At 34.1% G+C, this 19,912-nt stretch overlaps 1 protein-coding gene across 1 annotated transcript; it reads right to left on the bottom strand.

The window, feature by feature from the left end:
- Window positions 1–810: 810 nt before the first annotated feature.
- Window positions 811–18,350, bottom strand: LOC128677657 (uncharacterized). Its single transcript, XM_053758656.2, has 5 exons — window positions 17,176–18,350; window positions 11,012–11,113; window positions 7,642–7,863; window positions 5,321–5,477; window positions 811–985 (listed from the first exon to the last, which is right to left on the bottom strand). The coding sequence occupies exons 1-5, from the start codon at window positions 18,149–18,151 to the stop codon at window positions 898–900; spliced, it is 1,545 nt and encodes a 514-aa protein (XP_053614631.1). The 5' UTR covers window positions 18,152–18,350; the 3' UTR covers window positions 811–897.
- Window positions 18,351–19,912: the final 1,562 nt, after the last annotated feature.

Here is a 19,912-nt window from a genome sequence, read left to right as displayed (position 1 = left end):
GATAGCTATAGACGAAACGAAGGAATATTCCAGGCCTAATGAGAGAATTATACATTTATGAAGGGTAATAGATAGAATATAACATTGACCGTAACATATGTACGAGGACTTAAGGTACACTATTGCCAAAACAAAATGAATTGTTTAATCATCACATCACACATTAAATTGAAATAGAAAAGCTAAGACTTGAGTTTATGATGCAGCCATAAAATAAAATAAAAACATTATAATAATACAGCGTAGATATCTACTATCAATCTCAACACGTAACTAATGCGCAAATATATTTACTCCATATAATTGATAGCCTTTTCCAAACAGTTCCTTAGTTGGCAAAAATTGTGAAGCAGGTCGGGTCAAAGATCAAAGAAGTAAGTAGGTACAGGCGAAAGATAAGCATATCTAACTCGGCAGTTCTACGATCCCGAAGCGCTTTGTTCTCAATCTAATAATATTAATAACTAGCTTTTGCCCGCGGCTACGTCCGCGTGTATTTCACTCAATTTCAATTAAACTTTGAACGCCCTTGTTGGGGTTGATTTTTGAAATAAATATAGTTATGTTTGTCTTTAACTACCTACTTACACACATGCATGTCAAATTTAATCAAAATCAGTCCAACGGTAGGATGAAAGCGGAACAGACAGACTTTTACATTTATAATATTAGTATAGATATGTTAGGCCGACGTATAAAGTCTAAAATAACACACGCCCTATTTTAGGGCGGGAACTGCTGAAACTAACGGTGTATGTTTTTTTTTAATTTGGGTAGGTAGGGTAGATGATGTAGAAAACAAACACACGGTTGAATATAAACCTTAATTTTATTGAGATTTTTCGGTATCTATACTTAAACAAAAGGCAACTTAGTGTTAAATAATAATTACACAAATTAAAAGCGCGTGGTTTCATCCTTGGCATCTGGGGCTGGCGAGGGCTTACTCTGCTTCGCGTCTTTTCTTTTGACCAGGTATAGTAATCTGTAAAAAAATATATTTTTGATATCAATATTCTATAATAGATACCTACCTAAGTTATCACTACATAGGTATACCTACTCGTACTTAGTATAAAACAAAGTCGCTACTTTTTTGCTCGTTTTTGCTCTTTAAAACTACGAAATGGATTTGTATGAGAGTCTTAAATAGACAGAGTAATTCCTGAAGAAGGTTTATATGTATAATATAATATGGTTTTACCCGAGCAAAGCCGTGTTTGGCCGCTAGTATGTTTATGTAATAGTGTCCCATAGACAAATCACATCGAACATGCGATCGAGATCGATGCTGTCACAGCCACAGGGTTCGTATAAAAAATTTATTATGCCTATGATTTTACAGCCGCCCGCCTGACGCCAACCCTCTTTGATAATGTTATTATTGCCTTTCAGCTGTCTAGGCGATTTTGTAGCACGATGCCTACTATCGCCCTTCGTCCACTAAAATATTTTTGAAGCAATCCGTAGCACCATGCCAACTTTTTGACCTTCGAACATAAGATCGCACTGGAGTGTAAGGCAGCATTAGAGATTTTTCTAAATTCCTACGAAATTCTGAAAACAACGACAATGCTACGCGCGTGCGTATGTAGTCGTGGGCCCATGGAATGCGCGGGCCCAAGCTAGTTATGTTAATATCCTTATTATAGGAAAAGGTTTATGGTAATTCCAAGGTTGCCAACACAAAAAAAAACTTATCCAAAATCTAAATGTATAAGTACTTACTTACTTCCAAACTCGTAATACAAGCAAAAATTCCTACTACCATTTGTTATATAAACAAGTGGTAGTAGGTATTTTTGCTTAAATAAAATTTTTTAAATATAATAAATAATAATAAATTTTAATCAACCTATTATGACAAATCAAACACATGGACAAAAATTTGAAATTAATATCTACACGATATATCTATGATTTTACACGCTTTAAATGTTTCTGATGAATAGGAAACAAATGTAGGTACTCTTTATTTCAATAGAATTTTCTGCCAATTCTTTTCATTTCCTTCAATACAAATTACGATTAAATAAATAAAATTAGAACAATTTACTGTAAAAACTTACAGCAAATTTTTCTAAACACTACATCAACCTAGGTGTACAGTTTTTTTGAGAAATTGCGCATGAAAAATGATTTGACATTTCCAGAGATCGGCCAAAAACAAATGAGGTTGATATACCTACCTACAGAGCTCAATCGGAAAGTATGCAATATCACACTCCAAGCCGAATTTGGATAGAGGTTGTATAGTGGCTATTATATTTTCACACTAGGTATTCGCCACATGCAATGGACCATCACAACAATGGTTAATGCTTATACAAGTGCGGAAGTAAAAAACAATACCGCATATTGGGTTTCCCGGTTTATTTTTCACTAGCTGTTGCCCGTAGCTCCGCCCACGGAAGCCTGTGTTTGACCTCGGTCATTAACTAAGTATAATATTCCAAATTTAATCAAAATCGGCCAGCATTAATCATATACCTACCTACTTAAATACGGATGAACCCACAATGTACGAATTTTTTTGGACCACGGATAAAAGACTAAAGTTGCTAAGTAGGTACCTACAGTTAATAGCACATTAAGGTCTGCATGAACCTCTATGGCGCGGTAATAGCAGCGAGTTTGCAATTAATTTGTGTAGGTTGATGTGCTGTTACATTTTCATTGCTATACTTAAGTCATTAACCGCCAATCTTTATCACACTCGGTCTTTTAAATAGGTGCAATGATTTAACGCTACATACCGCGATCTAGTGGCAAGTAGTCGCATACACACTAATGAACTAAAAGCCTAGGTTACCAGTGTGCTGATGTCCTCACGATCACTCTGCTGTCTATCAAAATAATTAGAATTTATTTTGATAGCATCATCATTGATCATCGTCATCATCAACTAACACATGCCCGTCCATTTTCATCGACAATCACTTGCTTCCAGTAAAGGGAAACATCGTGAGGAAACCTGAACAATTGCTGAAACTGATAATTGTCATCCGCTATACGCACTAGTTCGATGCAGATGGAAAGGCTCACTTTCACAGTGAACTGTGTCTAAGTTATAATTTGCGCTTATATTTTACAAGATTTTTATCTGACGTGACAAATCAAAGTTTTACATTTAACGGATTTCTCACGCACCAGTCAACGCTGGTTCTTTCCATTAAATAGATTTGATGTTTTCGTTTGCAAACACAAACGAGAAATATAGTAGATATCCCAGGGAGCCTTTGCCCAGTAATGAGACACTTAAACAGACTATGAAATTAAAAACATACATAGGTAGGTAACGATGTTCCGTTCTCAAAATTTTCTTGAATGCACGGCAACAATCTGGATTTTCACGGAAATTCCCGAGAATATTCTTCAGATTGTTTCCATTTTATTTTGCGATGAGAAGATGAGAATCCCTTAGAAATTTGCGAGAATTGTCAAGGAAGAATTTTTTAACAACAGAGAACTTCTCAGCGGCACATCGCTACATTACACTAAAATAATTTTATTGTACCTTGTGAAATTTAGTTGATCAAATTTGATTTGTATTTGAAACTAGCAACTCTGTTCTATAATCCAACGTAATGTGAGACCTTAGCCTTAGGATGTGAGTCAATTCAACATTTGTTTGTCGCGTCTGTGTTTATTATCTTGGGCACAAATACATACTTAGTTTATACTTGACCCTTTATCAATCCTATTCCATTTAGTACAACTACTACTAAGTAGTATAACTGCTAATATCATATTGTCTTTATATATTTATTATAGGTAACTACACAGTTACAAGTTCATTATCGGAATAATTATCAAGAACTTTATGTTATGTGGAAACGATTACATTAAATTTGTATAAATATTTCGACAAACATGTGAAATAAATTGTTTTAAAAGTATTTTTAAATTGCTGGATTTTCTTGTTTTTTTGAAACCGCGTCCAATGTAATTTGTAATTTTGGATGTTTTGAGTTCCGTCGTATTAAGTACTTATTATAAGTTCAATACAAATACATTATCTTGTACATACTTCACATAATAAAACTGTAAGTGGGATTATGTCTGTACATAGGAGATACATAATAAAACTAAGTGTTATATGTCCATACACGAGATATTAAAGAAAAATAAATATTTTATAGTATTTATAGTACCTAGATAGGTAATAATAGAAGTCCGTTCTTTTTTAAAATTTATATAATATATAAATATATTTGTAAATGTTTATTCAAAATCTTTTCGATGAAATGATGCAAAGGGCATGTCATTTTTCCCAATATTTCGGCACTGCTACATATGCTACATTGTTGTATATTTTCACAAACGAATGCTTACATTTATGTATTGTCCTTTTAGAAAGGATTAATAAAGTACTCTAAAATAAATGCTTCAACCGACATAGCAAAAGGCGGCAAAGCTTTTGTGCACCTACCTAACATACAGTGCTGTACTCTGCCGGGATAAATGTGCAGTAATACTCCCTATTCTTATAGCATTATGTCCACTATTTTTGTACTCGTACATGTTTTTCTACTCGTATTTTGTGCAATAAAGTTTAAATATAAATGATATCAAGGTACTCTATTTGACTTATTACAAATAATAATTTTAGCTTTCCCCACTCAAGGCTCAATTTACCAACAATTACTTAGCTTCGATTTCCCTAAAAAAGTAACGCCATGGTAGGGCTGGCTGAATAATGGCAACATTATCGAATTAACTTTATTTTTACAGAAATAGAAAATTAACAGTTCAAGGTTGAGTCATTAGAAATCGATCATTGCTCCGATGACAAAATAGCCGTAAGGGCTTACGGAACAAGGTCGCTTTTTGCTCAAATGTCGAAATAAAACATTCTTTTGCAACTTGTAAAAATGCACTGATTGATAAATTCAATTTAATCGTATTCATAATAGGTAACTAATACACGAGCGAGTATACCATGGCCACCGAGAGCCAGTACTTAAATAAATATAATAATTTAGCAGGAACGTCCAGCGCTGCGCTGATGAGATAGAACGAGCTAGCGTAGGTAAAGTACTAGGGTACGGTTTGCTGTACACGAGCGAGTAGGTACACCATGGACACTGACATCTAGTACTTACATAAATATAAAAATAGCAGGAACGGCCAGCGCTGCGCTGATGAGATAGAATGAGCCAACGAAGGTAAAGTACTGGAGTACAGTTTGTACACGAACGAGTACAGTCAACAGCACATCAAGTTACCATGCATGAACCATTATGGCGCGGTAATAGCGGCCAGTTTGCTTTGAATTTGGGTAGATCCATGTGCTGTTGACTGTACACAAAATACTTACATAAATATAACAATAGCAGGAACGGCCAGCGCCGCGCTGATGAGGTAGAACGCGCCAGCGAAGGTAGTCAGAGTACTCAGATACAGTTTGCTGTACACGGGGGAGTAGATCACCGGCACCAGTGCTTCTGATATGCTTATTAGAGAGCTTGTTTTACCTGTAACAAGATGTACACGTTGAAATTCAGATAACATGAAGCAATCGCGGAGGATGGAAAGGGAATCACATTCCCTCGTCCGTGGGCTAAATTGAGACTTATCCAAGTTTTGGAATAATACTACGTAAGACGGATAAAGTTAGGACATTATTAAGGCCGCCATAGACTTGATGTCGTCAAGGATAGGTAATACTTGTCAAACAACTAGGGATTCCGACGACCGTGCGAAGTGGAGACGAAATAGGGCTCCGACACTTAAATGGCTGAGGAAGACACGAGGTATACGCTCAGATGAGAGAGAAATGCCCGTCTCAGATGCAATTTAATTCGACTTCGACCGTGATATTGGATATTCTGTTACAGTTTGACTTTTAATTGGCTAACAAAATTTATTATAATTTATGAATTATACGCCTGATTATTTTTAAGTATTTATAAATAAGCCACGTGTGTATCAAATCTTTTAATTGCCACAAATTACGATTAGTCTATATTAAGTAGCGTGGAAAATCTTGAATCACAATAAATAAATGCTCAACGGTTTATTACGTTATTATGTGAAAATTCATACTTACAAGGTAAAACTTTCCATGTATGAAATGGGCTTATGATAATATATTTATCTAATAAATTACATAACATATAATTATGTATTTTACTCATTCATACGCCGTATGTGAGAGTGGGAAATATGAGCAAAAAAAATTGATAGCATGAATTTAAACTTTTGCAATAAGTCTGCTGAGGCTGTTGTTTTCGTTAAATTGTATTTTTGTGTTTCTCTTGGTACCTATACCTATTACATATCATGTTTCAACATTCCATGTAAGCTAACTGGCAGGGACATGAGGAAACCCACAACATGACTACAACTATCTCATGTCATGAAGCACTATTTTCAAAGGTTAATTGAAATAACTGAACTGAGCAATAAAGATAAGAAAATATTGTTACGTGTTTTAGTAACGTTGAAAACAAAAATTTGGATTCGTAATAGCAAAGGAAGGGAAAGTAAATATTAACTTTCAGATTGGCTGTGTACAAAAACAAATTCCGTGACCTTTCCCGAAAAGTCTTTGTTTACTTGGTTTACATTATGAACGGAGGCAGGTATTTCTACAGGATAAATATAAATATTGTCTTTAAAATTATGGTTAAATTATGTATGTATGTACGCACAATTTAAACACAGTAGCACGTAGGTTGCCAAATCGTTATAAGAAGTGCTCGCCAGAATGTTTCTCATCGATTGTCCGCCTTTTATTTAACATGATACTTATTTACCGTAAATAAACCGGTGAATATTGTACTAAACTAAATACGAGTCTGTCCATAATTTGTATTGACAATCTGGCATTGAGTTATCTAGTCTAGACCGACCTCACTTTAGATTTTGACCTTCAGGACATTAAATATAATAATTTTTCCATGCGAAGTTTTTAAAATTTCTAGAAAATTTATCGGAAATTGGTCTTAACTTGTGTCAGAATATGTCTGACGTAGAGATGTAATGATAAACAAGATAGCAAATATAAACAAACAGTAGTTAGTCAAAGTGCCAGTTTAGCTGTTATCAACTTTTGATGCGACATGAGTCAGAACTCAAGGTTTGAACAACGTTAGTTACAGTTTCTTATTAATTTTGATCAGAAAATTATTATAGGTATTGATTTGGCCTATAGCACTAAACCTACTTTTTTATGTTAATTAATAGGCATACAGAATGTATTACTACTTAATTAAATCTAGATATATCACTGTCGCTTACAGAATACTGATATGGATTTTTATTTAGAAATTTCATTAAAAGTCTTGAAAGAAGTCTATGAATCGATTAAGTCAGGAAACCAGCACTTTAATTGATGGGATGAGGAAGATTGATGAGATTTAAATGAGTATTATTAAATAGTAAGTGGATTCTTTTGGAACAGAAAAAATGGTACGTTATGTTTATATAACGGATACGTTAAGACAAGGGACAAGCGTACAGGTTATGAAATTGAGTGGGAAAATAGCAAGAGGAAGGCTTAAGAGCAGATTGAAGGAGTGCATTCGACGGTTAATATCAGACAGGGAGAAGTGGAGGAGGCTTATATGCTGTACCTACCGATACAACATAACAATAAAGTCAGATGAGCGTAGGATGAGTTTGAAACACGCTTACCAATTTCATCAGCTTGCACCAATTTAGTAGCGATGGACCTGAGTGAAGTGGCGGCCGCTGAGCTGAACATATCCAGAACCGGTCCCAAGAAGTATATGGTGCGGGAGGGAGCGAGAGCATAGATCACGCTAGCAGCTATCCTGCTCAAGCACGCGACGACTCCGATGATGCTGTCATCTACCTCCCAGCGCTTGCTGAACAGATATATGGTTACGAACGAACCTGGATATAAGAAATATGCAAATGTCAAACTTATGTGAAATCAGTATGATATACAAGAATAACACGTTCAAAGACATTATATGTAAATTGTTTCGATTACTTTTATTAATTAGTTTTGGTTTTGTGGGATGATAGCATGCTCTCCATTTAAATTTGCATACCAATAGCCAATGAAACATGTAGGATTAAGTTTTCTTTTAACACCACATTATAAATAATGTACCTAAACTCATATTTTTGCAAATAATCTTTATGAATAAGATAATGGTAACTTATTAATATTTTTTTACGGCTTATTCGGTTAAAATAATGTTAATAAAAATAAATATAATTATAAGATAACACAAAATAGGTATGCTTCACATTGTTTGTACAATAAGGTACTTGTCTAGTAGATAATTAACGAAATATACGATAGAATTGATATTTGTCAACCATAAAGCAATATAAAAGTCTTATATTATTTTATATCACTATTTTGTTATAATTTCAATTGTGTAACAAAGATAAAATTAAATAACAATATTTTTGTGTGCCGTTAGCAGAGGTTCATTGTCATTAGATTTTTAGGGTTCAGTGCCTCAAAAAGGATTTCATCATCTCTTTCGATATTCGCTCTGTCAAGACTATTGACGCGGCATGAAAAATTGTAATTACATTTCAGACATTTTAAACCTTCGACGCAAATATATCATTTTTGCGTCTTTGTTCAAAAAGATCCATCGATGGATCTTCAAGAGGGATTTTAGTGGGCGTAGTGATTAATTGTGGTAGCTATAAAAAACAATAGACATTACAGATTTTATTCAATAAAATTAGATAAATTTCATTTCGCATTAATAATTTGCATTACTCAAGTTAGGCACATTACCGAAGCCCTCTATGGACCTCTATTCCGTGGTAAGAAAGGCGAATTCAGAAGAAGTTGGAAATGGAATACCTACTAGTTGCTCTCAGAGAACACTGAAATATTCGCTGAACTAATATTAACTCGTATCTTATTCAGTTTGCTAATTTAATTTCGTGTCAACAGACAATTTCCGGTTTCCAGTTGATGCGGTAAGTATTCTGTTGCAGTATTTGACTAAGATTTTTTATGAGCAAATAACATAAAAACATATATCATCATGTACACAATTATGTGGAAATTTTAACATAGACATCCTTTTACGAAATGAAACAGATTAAACATAGTCTTTTGGTCCGAAAAAGAAATGGACTTTCGGTTTTTTTGTGGGTATGACCTACGAATTGCGTATTTATCTATATCTGCATTTCCTTATTGCACTAATATTTATAATTAGTACAATTTGCCGTTAGGTACGTCAGACATGTAAATCGGTTGAAATATGTTATAGTGTGAAGCATCGTTAATATCTTTACGTCGTCATTTTGCTTGTTTTGTTCTAAGCTCCATGAAATATATTTTTTATTTTTAATATTCTGAAATTAGTGTGTTTAATTCGAGTATCGAGTGGGAGACGCGAATTCTCACCCGCGGGCGGGAAAAACTCATAGTAATTACTTTTAAGGGCGGAAAGTAAATTTTAAAAATAGAATGCCCTCGGAAAATTTTTCAAAAAAACACGATCAAAAAATAAAGATCGCGTAGGTACATTCCATATTTAAAATTTGATACGCCTGTTTCGTTATCAAAAACTTCGGTTTAATTAATAATGGATATTTTATGAAAATCTACTACCTATTTTTAATTTATTTGTGTTCTAAATGAAGTGTTAATTATTTCAAGTATGGCTGAAATTATTGTGTTACGCGACTGCATAGGTATTTCGAGTGATGTTATTGGTAACAGCCGTGCATCAATTGCAGCAGTCGTCCATTTCGGAAGTTTTATCGCTAAACCGTTGCCATGTTTAGGTAACAGCGGCTGCGATTGCCGCGACAGTGTCAATGACACCTTCACTCTTGTTGAATGCATGCCTAGACTGAAGAAGATTGCGGAAATATAGACGTTTTCATCATGTTTGTAAGCCCGCAAAAATTCGTTCTTTACGGTATAACAGTAGCGCTTAGTGATTATTGATTTATTTTTGGGTTGCTCTTATATGAAAAGTTTTTGACCATAATGAACTGAACATGTAAACCAAAAGCCCCCAGGAATTAAAAAGTCACCCTGTATTATATTGTATGTAAAAATATGCTATGTTTATTTATACAGCACCTACTTATATTGTTCTAATTTACAAATACACAGATATGCGCTAATTTATGACAAATGGTATATGTCATACATGACGAGATGTTTACAGAAAATGAACAAGCACGGTTTTTATTATGTTTCTCTTTTTAGTCTATTACCTATAGGATACATTTTCAGAACAAATATTATTATTAGTAGGTATTAAAAAAAAAACAAAATATGCCAATATAAAAAAATAATACATTTAAATACAATTTTTATGTCGTATAGTTTAATGTGGTATTTTAAATCCTAGTATTCGATTACTATAAAACATTGTTTAAAATTGAACCATCGATTATTTTATTATTATAGGAAGTAGGTATCAATTCGTTATGGGAAGTGAAACTGTGTGTATTTAATTTTAAGACATTATTTTATAGTAAGCTGAACATTCCTACAGACAACGGTGGTCAAGCCTGTGAGCGAAAAGCCCCAGGTTCGAATTCTATTCTCTCCACATAAGTTTGTTTATCAATCTGTATATATAATAATTTTATAGACAACCACTTGCTTCTAGTAAACATATAGATAGATAATTTGTTTATTGCTATCAAAAAGACATACAAATTTATTAACATTATACAAAAAACATTGTGAGAAAACTCGCACTCAAGTTAATGAAGAAAAAGAATTTAAATGGAGAAGACAATGGCAAAATATTATGATTGTCAAGAAAGTCGTCACATATTTATTATCCCACATAACCCACTTATACATACCTATATATTATCGGCGAACAGTTCGCCGAATTTTGCCGGTTTCAACTTACATTACTGGTTTCGGAAAAGGTCACATACAAATTACGTAATGTACATTATTGGCGTCGGCATGCAGAAGAAGCGGTATATGAATACGCCGATGTAGTGTTTGTACGTAGGTTCCATTATGACCACGGCGACACGACGAAGAATGATAATTCCTACAGATATAAAAAAAAAAACTTACCAACACTTCCAACGAGGACGGAGTACGTGAGGAAGAGGCTGTAGTCCACCTCGGTGAATTTGAACCTATACCGGGTAAACCAGTAGGTCATCTGCGCCTCACCTTAATCCCAAATTAAACAGGTATTAGTGAATCGGCCACCGGGCAGATCTGCAAACATTATCCCCGTTATTCATAAAAAAGTTAAAGCTTAATTACTTTAAGCTAAAATATGTTTTGTCAAACGCACTTTATGATATTTGCTATGGACAGAAAGAGACAAAACACACTTTAAATTAAAGTATGTTTTAACAATTTTATGAATAACAGGGTATGTGTAAAAGCATCTAGGTACTTTCGCCGTTTCGCCGGGGAATATCTTTGACCTTCCTTGGGGAAGAAATAAAATCTTCCTAGGATGTTATTTCTTTTCCATTTTTTGAATTTATGTCCCGGTGCATTTTACTATTCATATTTTTCCTTTAAATGTCGTTCGAAAAATTAACGAACTTTAATTGTTGGTTCGAGGCAATCATGCCGAATCTAATGGTCGGATTTTGATAATATATAAACCTGGAATACTCATAACTCTATCTTCCTCACTTATCCCCAGTTTTATACATAGCTGTAATGTGACGCTGTGAAACATCAAATTACAGCTGCATCAACAAAAACAATTTGAAGATTCGGCTGGGATTTTACCTCGCCTGACTTGGGAATGCTATTTAAGCCAAGATTATATATCCCTTAGTCGCCATATACTATATCCACGAGGGATGTGGAGTAGTTCTGTTGAAGAGTGGATTCAAACCTGGAATAAGTTATACGGAGACGTGTTTGAAGGCTTGCTTATATTGTTTTGGTAAATGCTTTGGTTTTTCATCAAAAATTTTATCAAAAGCAAACAAATACAAGTTAAGCATAAGGTATGGTAAAAGTAAATATACACACATACAGATATAAATACATAATGCATGCAAATACATTATATCAATTGTAAGTTATAATACATATACTAGATACATTAAATAGTGTTTACGAGCTGAAACCTGTTGTTGCTGAAAATCTTTACTGTCTGTACGGTAATTGGCAAAAACATAAAAATTACAGTATAACTCACAGTAACAACCTGGTCAAAGGTCTACGACATTCGAAAATATTTCGAAAGTATAACAGCTGGATTGGAAAGTTAAGTTTACGAATAGGCCGAAACAAAAGATGAAAACATAACACGAATCGCAAATTCATCAAGTTTTATCGATTACTTTACGATAATTTTATAGTTAGTCTGAAGAGGAAATATGCCTATTTCCGATACCGAGCAAAGTATTAAGTAATCGATTTTATTGATATCGATATCACAACTTTTTCTGGAAATTGTTTCATCCTACGTTCTACCTTTACGGTTAACGGTCTAATGTAACATCATTACAACATTGACTTTGGGATATTGCAGTGCACTAGTGTTTTTGTCACCTAAATCAGTATTTAAAACAAGAGAACTAACGATAAAGTAAATTCAGCATGATGCGCTTGATCTATAGGTAATTTCCGAAGGTAATTTGCAATTTAAAGTGCTAAAGATTTAGTTGATCATTTTGAGGAAAATGTCGTACTATTTATCTGACTCAATGTTGTCGCTGTAGACATTGACGGAACAGTAGACACAGTGATAAAATATGGTGGTAAATAAACAAAATCATCGGTCAAGTGCGGGTTGAACTCGTGTCAAGAGAAATCTGTATATTGGTTATATAAATATAGTACCTACGTCTGGACATATACATACAGCTCTATGACCCAAAAACGGACAAGTAATATAAAAAAATAGCAACTGGCTGAAGAAGGATAGAGACAGGGATCCTGGAGAAGTCCTATATCTGAGTACAGATGAAGCAATGGCTGCAATGATGTTGATTAACCTATAGTAAAATTCAGCCTGTGTATATGGTATAGCCTACGTTACAGCATGGAATAACACAATTTCGAAATGATTGATCGTTGAAAATTTTATTTTTACTCGTGTAAATTTAAATTTTAAATGAGTAAGTAACGAGAGAGAATTAATACTTACTCGAGTTAGCTACCTATTTAAAATTATCAACTTTAACATTAGTTACCCCAGTTCTTTTTTGCACCAGGAGCGATGAGTAGGATAATTGGTTACTTCTTCATTATTAACAGGATTGCCTATTTGGGTCCAAATTTTTTTCAGTACTATGGTAACCTGACAACGCGACTGAACATCACTACGAAATAAAAAAAAAAACAGTCAAGTGCGTATTAGACTCGCGCACCGAGGGTTCCGTATAAAATTTTGAAGATTTGGCTGTGATTTTATAACCGGCCGCCTGCCTAACGTCAACCCTCTTTGGGAATACTATGGTTGCAATTGTTTGATTTTTTCCTATATCACCATAGTATGCCCTTACTTTATCCCAAATTTCATGATTCTAAGTCATCGGGAAGTACAATGTAGGTTTTGATTCCTTTGTGAAATAGCAAAATGCTCTCATTTTGTATAAAATAAATTACAAATATAACTTTTTTTCTGTGACGTAACTATAAATTACCAATTTTCACATTTTTTCCTATATCAGTACGGTATGCCCCAACCTTTTGCCAAATTTCATTGCTTGATCTACGGGAAGTACCCTATAGGTTTTGATTCCCATGTGAAATCGCAAAATATCGCATTTGCGACATATTTTTTTAATGGCGTTAACGACAATCTTGTAACACATTATTTATAATTAGCTTAATATTCATTATAAGAGAATATTTGTATTCTTTATGAGTCAATAAAGATCTTTAAACCTAACGTTTATGCTTGATTTTTTCCCAGCTGACCTGGGTATTTGGTATAAATTTCAATTTGATACCTTTACGCGTTCCTGAGAAAAAGGGTCTTGACAGACGAACCGACAGACAGACAGACAACGAAGTGATCCTATAATGGTTACGTTTTTAACTTTTGAGTTAAAAATCCCTAAAAAATCCTAACATTGCATTTGCATTGTTCACCCGGAGACTAACCGCAGCTAATTTGACAATAAGTCACGTGGTGAGTCACGTCAATGTAGCCAATAGCAATAATATTCGCGGAAGAGGCATTGCATTACTCTACAGCCAAGCTGTACATATATTATGACTAGGCTTATACTTGATGTTGAGTTTCAATCAACATCACGTACCTATAACGGTCGAATAAATTACACTGAATTATTCCTCAAAAACTACTACATTACCGATATTGAAAAATTGATTCATTTATGTTTAAAATTTTATCTTTTTGTAAAATAGTCATCTATATGTAATTATTCATCTAAACCTTCCTCAGGAATCACACGATCTATTGGTGAAAAGCGCATGAAAATCCGTGCAGTGGTTTATCGCAATCAGACAGACGCAGCAAAAGACTTTGTTTTAATTATAAGAATGAGGAAGTCATCCAAATTTAATTATTGCATTTGTGACTTATTGTAAAACATATCTACTTGAATTATACAATGTAAGTTATTCTGACCTTACCCTAATTCGTTAACATTAAAGCTATACCTAAAATTATTTTCTGACAGAACACAAAGTCGACAATGCTAAAGTGTAATTATTTACTAATTTATTTAAATGTAATTGTTTAATAATCGCCTTATAAATCATATTTTACCGCCTCATTGATCATTGATAACTGAAAAAAATCAGATGACAATAAAGATGAAATGAAATCCGATAAAATTATAAAATGCCGTGATCACTTCTCATTAGATGAGCCGCATGCTTGTTCGCTTAGTTAGAAAAAAGAATATATTCTACTGCAGTACATGCCTAATCTGATTAGGTTATCCCATGATCGAGTTGTACAACACGATCCCACGAGGAGATCATGGAGATGAAGGGATCAAAGTAAAGCTCTCTCCCTGTGTACTTCTCACCTCACACCAGTATCATATCATTATCATAATGAAATATTCGAATCAAACAGTTTAATTTTTCCGCATGGCTATTAAGTACGTGACAAAATAGAAATTTAGTTTCGATAGATATTACACGTTTTACTTGATATTATATTGATTTCATGATGTAATGTCTAATAGCTTTCCATTCGATAAGTAGGCAATCTTTATTTCTTTTTTTTCGAATGTGTTATTGCTTATTACTAACAGATTATTTTCAAGTCGTATAAAGGTATCTGACTAAACTTTTACTGACATCTAGTGGAAAGTAGTCGCATACACATTAGTAAACTTAAATTGTCCGTGTGTTTCTTGACGATTTTTTCCTTCAACGGACCCAAGTGGTGGTCTATGAAAACTACTATATATGAGTCAGTTCTTTTTTTTATAATAGCTATTTCGTTTCTAAAGAGGCAGATCAAATAAATTTATTTATTTATTTTTTAAAGATTTTTTCTTACGAAATAGTAAACAGGTACTTTTTATGTATTATACTGAGCAAGCAAAGTGTACATGATGATGAAGAGATACTGATTGGTGCACCTGCAACATGATCCGTGTCCAACTGCAACATGTGGCTATATTCTACCTGTGTGCCAAATTTAATAACAAACCGTCCAGTAGATTTTGCGAGAAAGAGAAATGTACACACATACATCCCCATATACTTTCAATACATTTATAAATTTATAGGATAGTAGTCCTCAGCCATTGTTTTGACCACCCTGTACGACATCAATCTTGCTGTCTCCTTTATTTGGTCTATATAAGCCCTTCTTGGCTTTCCTTTTCTTCTTTGAGGATAGAAAGAGATGGAAGGAACTCCACCGACAAGAACGACGTTCTTAAATGATGATGATGATGAGGATATATTCGACAGACAACGCAGAACATCTCAAAAATTGTATGGAGATTCGACGTACATCATAACATAAATAAAATAATGAAGCATAACGAAGCACGACTGAGCCATGTAACTTGCAAAGTCGCACGTTCAATACTACCAATATGAAATTCTGATGTAAATAATAAATTAATAGTACATACATACTTGGTAAATAATGATCATCGTCAATTAATTTACCTACTACTGCATAAGGACTTCCTTCAATTGCAAGAAGTCGATCCAGTAAACAATGCAATTACCCATTATGCCTATTTTATGCCATTTTATGCCATTCGAAACTCAATCCTGTTATTTTTCAAATAAATATAAATTTTAACTGTTAGAGATCCCTACATGGGATAAGTCCGCCGTTTTACATTGTATCTTTCTTGTATTAATTTGTATTTATGTTCTTGTTTTATTACTATGAAGTTATTCCATTTTACATTAAACTTGATGAACACAAAATCAAGCAAAAACATTGTTACTTATTTAATGGCCGTAATTTAAATAAATCTAACCAAAATCATTGCTGATATCTAGAATCATTTTACTATTATTTTTTTTACATTTTACAAACCAAGTTGATAAATCTTAGGATTCTCTGGTGAAAAAATAGAAACTGCCAGTGGACAAGATTTTGGAGTACAAATTAATCTTTTACAGTAAAAGGTAAAAGTATCTAAATTTATATCGATCGAGGCCAAAACCCAGATCTATCGGAAAAACCAGGGCAACTTAAAGGGGACCGAACCTGGGACCTTCAGAGAAGAGAACTAACTCAATCTACTAGATTGAGTTAAAATTTGTAGATACCAAAATCCTTGAAAGATATGATGAAAAAATATGTACGAGACGGTCGTTAGAATTCAGTATCGAATGTAAGAACGCGAATTTCGTCATAAAATCTTCAATAAAATATACAGGCGTGAGCACATATGGTGAATTTATTTTATGTTACGATATTATAAGTATACATGTGAATTCTCTGTTAGCAGTTTAGCTGTTATGTAAGATGAAATTGTTTTTATTTACGTCGAGTATCAAATTGTTACAGTTCTTGGTTGCCCCGCCTCCAGGACAACTTCTGTATTTCGAAATAAAGTAGCCATATAAGTAAAGTTATCGAAATCTTCACTTTTATAAACTATTAAACAACCCGACCATAGGGCAGATAATAGTACCCTTGCTTATAAAGCTTATTGTAAAGCTATAAAGAAAGTGAAATATATCGTCAAATCAAATTTGTCCCATATGTATATCAAATAAAGCAATTAATTAATAAATATGCGCAGTTATAAAAATTAAATATCTGTAGATAATAAGTAACCATAAATTATATTTACCTAAGACTGGTCCAACGATTAACATGTACGCAAACATAATTAGTATTATTTGGAGTCGCCTGGAGCCCTCCCGCTTCTTGAAGCCGACGCTCACGGTTGCCGCCAAGTCTTGCATGGAGAACACAGATAACACACTACTTTTTTCGTTGTCAATCTTCTTCGCTGACTTCTGTTTTAATCTCACAACTATGTAAACAAACCCAGTCATATAGAATGCACACGCTATCGTGAAAACACCATAGTAACCGAAACGTTTTGTCATAATACCACTGAGAGCCAGCCCTATGGGTCTGCTTAAGGTCATAATTGCCGTTATTATCCCTAAACGAAAAGTCCGTTCAGTTTCAGTCGTTATATCAGTAATGTAACTATAAACTGCCATGGTCATGGCTACTCGTCCGCCAGTGAGAGCTGGGGGTAACCCTTCGATGAGAGCAGTTTCGCTCAAGCCGATTTGAAAGAAGAAGACTGTAGTTAGTATAATACCAATGATCGATATTAGTTTTCCGAGTATAGGGAGCACCATAAACGCCTTTCTGTTTCCAGTGCGATCGCTCCACGCACCGACGAAAAGCGTCAGGATGCCGGGCAGGGCTGTCTGCAGCGGGAAACTCCAGGCGGTCATCCCCGCGACCATTGTCTGCACGTTCTTCTCCTGCTCCGTGTAGTTGTGTGTGCGCCCCTGCATTATGTGTCTGCATGTGTCTGTATCGTACTGTAAATTTACTAGACATGACTTCTCCAGGCATAGGTTCTGGACGGCCAGCCCGGCAAGCACACTCGGCAGTATGTAACATATTACAAATGGCTCTACAGTGATTTTCGACCTGAATGCCCAGGATGTTTTGATAAATTCTTTTATTCTTTTACTAAACTTCGTCTCGGCTTTTGATAGTTCATTCGTATAGTTTTTATTGCACTTGCACGGTTCCACACTCACGATCTTTTCTCCGGGCACTTCGACCCGTAACGTCATTTTGACAACGGCTCTTCACTGAATTGTTCATTTGTTTTTTAAGGTTCCATATGCACGGTAAAGTTAATTTTTAATTTAATAATATTTGGCTATACGTTTTCATAAAATCGTTGCGGCGTGTGAATAGTTGCGCGTGCGCCGCTTGATTGTGCGATCGGAACGGCCGCCGCAAGCGACTTGGGCTCTAACACTGCGTATCAGCTGGAAGCTGTGGTACTTTAATTTGTAGTTTATCATTGTTATCACGTGGCCGCGTAGGGCACACGGTAGCATGTATTACAGTTCAATTAAAATTCGGTCGTATACGAACATTAATCGACATGTCTTCTCCATCAACGGACCTTGAGAAGGTCAGGTCATGAACGATGGTGTTTCGCAACTGCTGATTGATTTGACTATGGGATAAAAGGGAACACTAGCTTTTATTAAAATTAAATGGTCCTTCCTTGACATTTGCGAAGCTACAATTTTTATACATTTTTTTGTTGCACACCACTAGCAATATCTATTCATAATTGTATTATTTATTCGCCACCAAAGCGTTCCATTTTTCTGTTCTTTACCAAATATATGTAATTAATTAATTATAGTAATATTAATTAGTAATAATAATTATTATATTATATTAATATTTTTTTTAAATAATTCACTGAATAAAATTAAGCAAGACAGGCAAGTTTGATGACAGTCGTGTCTCCAAAAAATGATGTCTGAATTATTGTTTAGCTTAACTTCCTTTGATTTATTATTTTTCCAAGTACGTAATTTTCACTGCTAATTAAATTATAGAAATGTCCATGATTGAGGTGTTTACCTATTTCATTTTAAAAGCAGTTTTATTCTAATTAACCGTAACAATTTACCTCAAGAGATAAAAAAAGATCAAATAAGTACCGTTACATATAAAAAAAGAAAAGCTATTGTTCTTTCACCACGGAGTATAAATTCGTCACATTTTTACCAAAATAAAGAACTTATGGTAAATTTCCATTTTGATTTCTTACGCTCAATAAAAATATAAAACGTGTGTAATTATATAAATTTTCAATAGGTATTTTTAATAATAATAATGTACAAAAAAATTAGTTTCATCATCAATACATCATATAATAAAATTGAAGAAAGGTCAAATTTGTATATTGGATATTTTTTTAAAATTCTTCATGGAATATACTTAGTTACTGATATAGATGACGAAAATATAGTTTTGGAAATTTTTGTCTGTCTGTCTGTCTGTCTGTATGAACGCGCATCACTCGAAATCTACTGGACCGATTTGCTTGAAATTTGGTACGTAGGTGCCTTATATACTGGGTTAACATCTTAGATACATTTCATCTCGGTAAATAGTCAGGTTCCCGTAGGATAATTAAAAACTAATTATGAATCAAAAATGCCTCAGAATCCTGGGTCAATCCTGGAAACATTTTATAGACATTTCGTCCCGGAAAATGAGGAGGGTCCTATAGGAAAATGAGATACATTTCATCCCGGCAAATGGTCAGGTTCTCGTAGGATAAATAAAAAACAACTTATGAATAAAAAATGCAACATGATATTCGAAATTCCGGGTTAATATCTCATAGACATTTCACCCCGGAAAATGAGGAGGGTCCTGTAGGAAAATTAGACACATTTCATCCCGGTAAATGGTCAGGTTCCCGTAGGATAATTAAAAACTAATTATGAATCAAAAATGCCTCAGAATCCTGGGTCAATCCTGGAAACATTTTATAGACATTTCGTCCCGGAAAATGAGGA

Source organism: Plodia interpunctella, chromosome 18 (genome assembly GCF_027563975.2).
Source record: "Plodia interpunctella isolate USDA-ARS_2022_Savannah chromosome 18, ilPloInte3.2, whole genome shotgun sequence".
NCBI classification, from domain to species: Eukaryota; Metazoa; Arthropoda; class Insecta; order Lepidoptera; family Pyralidae; genus Plodia; species Plodia interpunctella.
The sequence above is the reverse complement of the archived record's forward strand: the minus strand, read 5'-3'. Positions and strand labels throughout refer to the sequence as shown.